Source organism: Cyprinodon variegatus, unplaced genomic scaffold (genome assembly GCF_000732505.1).
Source record: "Cyprinodon variegatus isolate N-32 unplaced genomic scaffold, C_variegatus-1.0 Scaffold991, whole genome shotgun sequence".
Taxonomy (NCBI): domain Eukaryota; kingdom Metazoa; phylum Chordata; class Actinopteri; order Cyprinodontiformes; family Cyprinodontidae; genus Cyprinodon; species Cyprinodon variegatus.
This window is the reverse complement of record NW_015151444.1, coordinates 224,373-233,858: the sequence shown is the minus strand read 5'-3', so window position 1 is coordinate 233,858 and position 9,486 is coordinate 224,373. Positions and strand designations below refer to the sequence as shown.

Below are 9,486 nucleotides of genomic sequence, written 5' to 3'. Positions count from 1 at the left end.
GTCTAATTTAATACTGCATATAAAGGATAAAAGATAAACTTGTATGCTGCATTTAAATACCTGGTTTAAACTGCACATCTTTCTATTCAGACCTGAGAGGTATGATCATAGATCTACCAACAGCAGAATATTTCTTGAATCTGGAGTAATTGTAGATATATTTTTCTGATAATTACTATTATCATGCTATTATACTATACTAATACTATCATCTTAAAATGTTGGTTGATAATGCGCTAACCTTTAAGCTAAAACATTTTTTACCAAAAAGAAAAGACATGATTTCAAATTCTAATAGAAAGGTAGGTCAGATGATGTGCTTCTGGACTGGAGGTTTTAGGAGCTTTTTGCTAAATGTGAAGAGAACGAACAGATTACAAAGCTTCAGCAGTGAAAGTTCAGATGAGTAGTTTTTACTCTTGTGAACAGAACAGGTTGGTAAAGGATAGTTTGGTGTGAAGCTTGAGGTTTCACCTTAGATATAAATTTGCATTTGCTTTTACAAGGGCTCTAGATTTTAATGTGAAGGGCAAGAAAAAGGCAAGATCGGAAATGTGTGACATTTACCAAATTGTTTAGAGGGTGAAAGAGAAGCGCAGATGAGAAAATGTAAGAAAATAAGCATCCATTGCACCCAATAGCATCATCAGAATATTTACCCTCATCGCCACTGCATTATTTCCCAAATCATGAAGCCTTTTCTTGTACAAAAATTATTTGTTTTGCCCACTACAGACGCATTAATCAGGTTTTTAGTGACATATTGAAGTTTTCTATCAGGTTTTCCTTACAGACTCCAATTTTCCCTTTAATTAAAATTTATTTTTCCATTAACATTTATAATAAGCATTAACAGTAACAGAAAAATGAAACTGTGTCTGTACTTTCTCGGTAGAAAATGTGGTTTTCATCACTCATTTTGATTTGGGTCAGGATCCAAAATCTGAAAATGTAATATAGCTCACATGACCTTTAACATGTATCAAAGCCAAAATAAACTACTAAATGCTGCAAATATAAGCATTTTTGGAAAAAATGAAAAGCTGGAAATAAACCAAATAGCCAGAAAGACTCAAGTATTTCAGTTAGTTTGTAATAAAAACATTAAATGAATAGGTATAAAATGGCTTGCTTCTAGCATTAAAACACAAATGAATTAGGAAGGACAGACCTGGGAAAGAAATTGGGGTGTGAAATTTTACAACTGGTAAAAAGCAAGAAGAAAAATAAAATGTTCTGCAGGTTCTTCAATTAAGATGGCAGTTTTAAACCCAACTGAGAAACAAAAATATTTTCTTATGACCCAAAGAAAAGGTTTTGATTAATTCAATTAATAAAAAAAACATGTAAAAAGATTCCTAATAATCAATCTGGGGATTTCTTGATTAATGATGGAAAACTGGTTGGTTTTAATCCATTAACAACCGAGTAGTGCATTACTGATCTTTTAAAATACAAGATTTATGCAAAATATCAACTGATTTTGACTGTAATCTGACTCAATTTGAACTGTGTGTAACCAGATAGAGGATTTAATTATAATAACATGACCTTATTTCGCACAAAATAAATCTAAACCGATATAGAATTCTATTAAACTGCATATAAAAAGTACCCATATGTCTAGTAATGTGCCTTAAGATGGTATGGATTTTATGTAACACTGGGTAAATAAAACTAGGTATGCCTTGAAAATGTTTAAACTTTATTTAGATACATTTATTGACATAAACATTTAATTAAATATTTATGAGTTTACTATGAATGCCTAATTCTCCAAGTTGAGACATTTTCAAGTCGATAAGTTTTTACTTCTGGCCTCAGCAGGTAACTAATGAATGAATTACATCAGGATCAGGTGAGATGCCAGGCTTGGATAAGACTGGGCCTGTATCAATATAAACTAAAACAATAAATACAAATCTTCTCAGGTAATATAAAGAGAATTTTAAACAAATTTGATCCCACATCCTCCATCACCAGCGTTTTTTGGTGTGATTTTTATTTAGGATTTGGGGAAAGAATTGAAGAAAGTAAACGTACCTGCAGCGGTACCTGTTTGATCTATGGACGGTTTTCCATCCTTGCAACAAAACTAGCAGCAGTAGTGGAGTTTGGAGATGCAATCCAATTCTTAAATCTAGCTTTGTTCTTCACTAATTTATCCAGAAGTTCCGCAATTGCACTTTTTCCCACCCTCCCAACTTAGTGATCGGCTGCATATTTAGCTTGCCTTCCCTTTCCAAATTTGTATTTTTTGACAACTTCTCATTATAAAGCAAAAATGCAGGCAATCCTTCCGCATTGATAATGAAAGCAAACGATTCGGTCCATTCTTTGAATCCTCTTTTCTCATTAGCTATCTTCCTTATTTCCCTTTGCCACTTTGTTTGCCTGGCACCGCACAGTTGTAACGACTGATCTCTATGGCTATGATGCAAATTATTGATTAAATGTATTTATTACACGAATGTATACAGCATTAAAAAACACAATTTTTCTTTGACCTCCTGCACACCATATTAAAAAAAACAATATATAGATTTTCATACATTTTTGAACAGCGCCAGGGAGCCGCAAGGGGCACGCTAAAGAGCCGCATGCGGCTCCACGGCTGCGGGTTGCCGATCCCGGCCTAGTGGGTTAGAGCAGTCCACTTGTGCTCTGAGAGATTTGCAAGTACATGGTTTGAATCCCACTGCCTTCAAATTAGGTTCCTTAGAAAGAACCTTAACCCCCGATTGCTCCCTGGGCGCTGTACAATGGCAGCCCACTGCTCCACAAGGGAAAGGGTTAAATGCAGAGGTAAATTTCTCCTATTTGAGAACATTAAAGTTCCATTATTATTATTATAATTAAACAAAAGGAGGCATATACATATTCTTTCATAATAAACATAAACATTTACTTACATCTTTAGCCATGACCCCAAAGTTCTGTGTCAGGATAAAAAAATATTTTATGTCACTCAATACTCAGACTCCTGCAAAGAAAAAAAGAAGGGGAAAAATGTAAAAAATACAAAAGACTGGAACATTTCAAGCTTAACAAAAGAACACCATTTTACAATAATAATAAAACTAAAGCTAGTTCAGATAAAAACTAAAATGTTTCCAGAAGATCCTTCCAACTTATTAGTAAACCAAGGCCCAGTTGATTTGCTGACTGGGACCACACTATTCAAAGCTAACTACATCCCTATGGTTAGCTCCACTTTTATTTTCACACTGGCAAACATACGGATGATGTGCTTCGGCTATTTTACTTTTAACCCCTAAAGTCGATTAATCTGAAAGTGTTCTGTATATTTAAAAAAATGCACATTTGATCATCCCTAGATGCTGTGAACTTTCACTACGCTAAGAGAGCACAAGGCCTACTTCAGGTACAGAGCACGTCCGGAGGAGAGGCATCGTCCAACTTCTGCTACAGGTCACGAAAACAAGCTAACTTTATCACAACAGTGAACAACTACTGGCGTGGCTTCGCTGAGAGGCCGATATGGCGACAGACCGTAGAGCCTCACGCTACAACAGCAGCCTTCACATCATATATTGACAGCAATGTAGAAATCTTTTGTTGACTGCAGCTAGCTAACCGTTTCTGCTAACAGCGAGCGTTGCTGTTAGCCTGCTACCAGTTAGCCCCTGCACGCTTTCAGCCGATTCCCGACAAATTCAGAGATCCCTGCTCCCCTGCTGCACGTTAAAGCCTCGTCTGACCAAGAGCTGCCTCTGGGGAAAATAAATGTGCTTTTCCCCACATTAAGCACAGTTAATATCACTCGATCTGTGCACTTACGAGTGCACTCTCTTGTCTCTTCGACGGCTGTTGTTGGCATTTAAGAATGGAGGAAGAGGTGTCGGTGTCTCCCATCTAAACAGGAAACTATGCAATGTCGATGCACTTTTAATTCGTTTCAGGAATAAATCAAAAATATACGTTTTACTGATAGAACCGTTTTTTTTTCTTAAAAGGTTTGTGTTATGTTTTGTCTTTGTGGATGCTAATTCGGTAAGCGATGCCAGAATTTGCCTGTTGGTCATGTATGGCAGCTGGTAGTTTGTAATCGGTGCTGACTACAACCCAAGGCTGTTATAGTTAAGTAACCAAATAAGATCTGAATAAACCAAACTTTGGAACTCATTTACCTCTGCTCTGCAGCTATAGTGATAAATGAGTAAACCATCTGAGTTTATCAGGACGATTTGAATGGATAAAATGTGTACTAAGAGGTGAACTGATCAGGTTTAAGCACAAAAAGGCCTAAAATATGACAAAATAAAACAGTATTCACTTTTTTAATTTTTTCGAGTTGAATTTGCTTTTATCATTTTAATCCAAGAATCACCTCACAGTCACGAAAACAAAAACAATCAATAAGGCACTGGCCTAACATAATCTGCATTTTTAAAGATAAATACGTTCTTTACAAGAGATTTAAACCACGGTGTTTTTCTTTTTAACATTTGAAATCAATAAGTGCCTTTATAGAGGAAACAATGGCTGTATTAACTGCGAAATCTACGCTAAAGCTTCAACATAATCTATACGTTTACTTTAAATTAAGCGTTAATGCCTTGTAAAGACACCACTAAAGCTCTACATTATGTATTACTATTGCGATAGCCATATCAGAACTGTTTGTTGACATGTTCGATATACAAGCCGAAGTCTCTCTTCTGAAATACCCAAACATGTACAGAAGATCAATAAGTAGTTATGTTATGTGGTCAGCTCAGCTAGGAGCTAGCTGAGTTAGGAAACTGCGATTTCCGCTGCTTTGTTAGCCCCGCTGCTAGCGAGCAAGCTAACTCCCAGCTGTCATCAAGATCTGGGCTAGAATTAGCTTAAAGTTAGCGTCGCTAGCTTCGTGGCTGCTTTTGCATGTAACATTAGAAACGTTCATTCGGTTAATGCGTAATCACATCGGATTTGGACTACGACAAGTGAAGATCGACCAACAAGTCAGTAAACGCATCTTACCGGTGCACTTCCAAGGTAGCAAATGCACTCTGTTAATAGCCCAGCTCACAGCAGCGCCTCTCACAATCTGATCTTGGCGGTGTCTCGCAACAGCTTCTTCTGATTGGTCAGCGTAGAGGAGACGAAAGCAAAACAGTAAAGAAGTCAGCGCCCACACCATTGCATCTCCTGGGATTGGTGGATAGGAATCGGTGTTTGAAATGCAGTTAGCGCCACCTACGGCATAGGAGTGGAACAGTAATGTTTATTTTCCCGCACTTTGCTTCTGCTTTTCTGTTGTATACAAAACCCAAAACCTTCAAGTAAATGCACAGCAGCTGAAGCGGAAGTTGGACTAACTGAAGTTAACTAGTGTAACTGAGACTAACTTTAGTTAGAATATAATGAGTTGTTATAAATTTATTATATATATAAATATATGCTGTGTAGTTAAAGCCAACCATCACATGTATCTGATGTTTATTTGCAAACTGTAACGGCTTTTCAATAAAACCTCATCCTATGCTCCAGGCAATTACTAGTATTTTATCATTCATTTATTCCCTTAGTTTTATCTTTCAAGTGGGCTTGCTCTCTTGCAAATGGGGTGTTTCTATCAAGTCTAGCAAGCATTTCCTGTTATTGTGTTTACTTTATCTTATAGTGAAACCTGGCTGTTCTACACTCCTTTGATTTCGTTCTTAATCTATTTTTAGCCATCTTACAATAATCTTTTGAGCCTAGTAACAAAAGAATGCAACTGAAAATAAATTGCTATCTGAGATTAATAGAGTTTTCTGTATCCGTCTACTGTAATTGTTATATAGGCTGAGCTCCCCATAGAAAATTTTCACAAGATCTGGTTTTTGTGGACATTCTTCCTTCAAAGCAAAGACTTCCTCATTGAAAACATCCCATGAAAGTTAAAATTGCATGTTTCCCTTTGATGGACATTGACTTTTTTATATGAACATTTGTGAATTATATAAGTCTTGTGGGGGTCTTGCAGGGTCTTTGATGAATTAAAGCATCTTACAGCATTTGAGATTACCTTACTTAGACAGCCAAACCTTGATATGATGACAGTTGTTTTGAATGTCCTCAACTTTAAGGCTATTTTCTGAAGATGAGAAATGATGATTTGAAATTCTTTCCAGACCCTTTAAATCTATTACAATAAGCTGTTATAAGGTTCTTTCTGTAGACCTCAGACAGTTTTTTATACCCCACCATGGTGTTCACAGAAAACAGAAACAAATCTGGAGCTCAAAATCATGTCATATAAAGCCTTTATAAACATATTCATAGTTTTCATTACATTTTTGTCCAGATTTAACGGGTTGGTTTCTCAGTTTTGATTTGTACTTTCTCTCAGTATTGTTAAAACTAATGTTATATATGAATAATTAGGGATAAATGATTTGCCAAAAATCAAAATTGGGATTATCTCATCCAATATTGCGATTTTCCTTTGCACTGAGCACATGCATGTAGATATTTTTTCTATTTTTTCATGACTTTGAAAAAATCGCTTGCCCAGAGTCCATTGTTGTAGGAATTTACTGTTAGTGTGAAAAAGTTCTTACATTTCATGCATGGATCTGGGTTTTAGCTACAACAATATCTTCCTTTCTATGTGGTGGCAATGGCACTTTAAGTGCATTAAAAGGCTGGCATGAGAAATTTAGCATCTTACTCTTTTTAAATGTAATGAGACTAAAACTAGCATTTGAAAATTGCGATTTGCTAAACTGCCATTATATTGCAAATGCAGTTAATTTCCAAGCCTTATGCATAATGACAAATCTGTAACAAAATACAAGATATCAGAAGATTTTATTAGTTGCATTTTATTTGTTTCAGTTTTGGAATAGTGCTGAATAAATAATGTAGCGATAGAACTATTTTACGAAATAAAATAGTATTATTTTTTGGCTTTGATAAAATTTAACTTTAATATATAATTTTCCAGTTTACATATGTTTCTTTTATATTTTACAGCAGTTTCATTTGAAGTCCTTTACTTGTCTTTTTTCTTTCTTATGGACTCTATGTTTACAATTTTCTTGTCATTGTTGATATTAGTTGTGTTGCATTCTGAAAGTTGTGGGTTTCATTCCAACTTTCTGCCCTGTCACATGTGGATGTACTGTGAATTAAGAAAATTCGTCCAAGGCTACCTCCCGATTTCCATATCTTCATATTAAGTTGTGTTTGTGCTGTAGTCTGGCTTAACGAGCTGTGTATATCTCTGTGAGTGATCTGGTCAGGATGACAAGAAAAGCCGTAATAAATACACAGTATTATTGCTTTTTTCATGTCATTATCAGGTAATTTTAAAAATTGCCTAAACACTTTATAAATACTTAAGATACCCTACTTAACATGCAGCTGTGGAGACACAGGTTGTTGGTCACCACTCTAAAACATAACAATCAACTACAGACTACTAATCTCTGTTTATTCACTGGATATTTGATAGCCCAAAAAATGTGAAGTTACCTGCCGCCATATTGGTACTCCCCACTCTCATGGAGACGTGCCATAAGAATGTCTAAGTGTTTAGCATTTTGCCACAAAAACAAGCAGTTTGCTGGCTCTGGTAAGACATTTCACAGGTAATTTTACAGTCAGTGGATGTACTAACCAAGAAAATCCATATATACGCCGATATATCTGATAGTATAGTGTAAAAACACTTTTTTTGTTACATGTATATTTGATTTTTGAAATGCATATACTTTTGTATATGTATATTTGAATGTGAATTTTCACTACATGTGTAACTTAAATTATTAAAGGTATTCAATCACTGGATAGTGTATGTGTGTTTGTGTTCATGTGTACATACATACTTGTATGTATAGTATATTCAAATGATCAGGTACTTGTATGAGCAAAACGCAGAATATGAATTTCACGTTGCCTGTTTTTTTGCCAATTTATGTGATTTTACTAGCGTAGAAACTGAAGCTCTGTGGAGTTAATGCATTGGTTCATTAATTTAGTTCTATTGTAAATCTATGTTAGATTTAAAGGCTAATGCACAGACACAGTATTAAAGTATATGGCATCATGCATGCAAAATTTACAAATAGGAAAATACTATAGCATTAACAGATATGTACTTGTAATTAAGTCTTGATGTAAAACCTTGAAATTATATGTAATATGTAATTACCATAACAATGTAATTATTGCATGTATATTACATGTAGATTATCAGTTAAGCACTTTTGGAAAATTTGTATTATTATTAAAATTTGCATTAACACAAATTTTGTTGTGATGGATTTGTATAGTATGTTTGGTACATTTGGTACCGGGCCGCACAGAAAAAAAAAAAAAATAAAATTTATGGAGGATCAGAGTCTGAGTGATGTTTTATTTTAAAAAATATAAAAAATTGGGTTATTCTCTCGCAATTACATCAGTCGGCGCATCTGTGCCTCTTGACACAGGTTAATTCAGGTCAAGAGGCATCCTATCTATAACCCTAACCCGCATCCTATTTCCTGCAGTTAGAGCGACCAAAGCAAACTATGGAGCAGACTGGATATCAGGAGCACACTTCATGTCATTGTCTCCGGACCAGCTTGTTTTGGAGAAATAAGCTCAGGGCTCCCACTAATTCAACATATTGGTCAGTTTTATTTTCATGATGTCTGTATTTGATTTTATGCCAGTTGGATCATTTTACATGATCATATTTACCCCCACATTTTAAAGGCCGGTCCGTGAAAATATTGTCTGACATATAACCGGTCCATGCAGCAAAAAAGGTTGTGGACCGCTGTTGTGACCTGTGTAGCTATATGGCAGACCGTGACTTCACTCCACCCTTTTCTACCAACTGACTATCAGCAATCTAGTGAATAAACAGAGATCAGTGCTACAGACCCATTCAATAAATCAGTCAATTTATTATAGTAACCAAATGAAACTAATCTTATGAGGTAAAGATTTGTGTTTTTAAGTGCTTATTAAAAAAAAAAAAAACATGCCATGACAAAAATCTGATCAATATAGAACATTTTCTTTAGAAATATGGCCTTCATGTTAAATAATATCCATTTGAATTTTTTTTTTTTAAAGGTAAATTGGCTGTCAGTGTCAGATAAAAAAAATTGACATGCAAGATTTTTGCATTGCTTGTATATGCCTGTAGAGACAGTTTACTAAAAGTTTGTACAACAGAAGTAGGCAAACAAGAAACAGAATTTTCGAAACCAACTTGTAGGAGGGTTATCCCCCCATCATCATTATATATCAAGTTAGTTTACTTTTATTTATTCATTTTTTAGGGTTGTCTTGTGCATGTTGTTTATAGCATTTTAAAAGTAACATCTGTGTTTTTGTTTAATGAAGCATGTCGTCGGGGGTCTGGGCTCAGACCCTTGTGGTTTGTTATTTGGGAGGCCAGAAACCAGCCTGTAACTTCAGCTTTCAAGCTTAAAATCAATAACAATTTGAAAAACCATAACCCACAATGGCAAAAAAAAAAACGAAAAAAAAAACCAC

General features: G+C 35.1%; 1 protein-coding gene across 4 annotated transcripts in view; it reads right to left on the bottom strand.

Annotated features, from left to right (window-relative positions):
* tfdp1 (transcription factor Dp-1) overlaps positions 1 to 5,150 on the bottom strand; it is an 18,326-nt gene extending 13,176 nt beyond the window's left edge. The window contains exons 1-2 of one of the 4 annotated variants that reach the window (XM_015399149.1): positions 4,987 to 5,150; positions 2,913 to 2,983 (exon numbers count right to left, since the gene is read on the bottom strand). In XM_015399149.1, the coding sequence (XP_015254635.1) occupies positions 2,913 to 2,924 (12 nt within the window). In that variant the 5' untranslated portion in view covers positions 2,925 to 2,983; positions 4,987 to 5,150. Of the gene's footprint in view, positions 1 to 2,912; positions 2,984 to 3,380; positions 3,531 to 3,598; positions 3,618 to 3,801; positions 3,878 to 4,986 lie in introns of those variants that run through there. The other 3 variants (XM_015399150.1, XM_015399152.1, XM_015399151.1) reach the window with 3 other exon arrangements.
* Between the last annotated feature and the right edge of the window lie 4,336 nt (positions 5,151 to 9,486).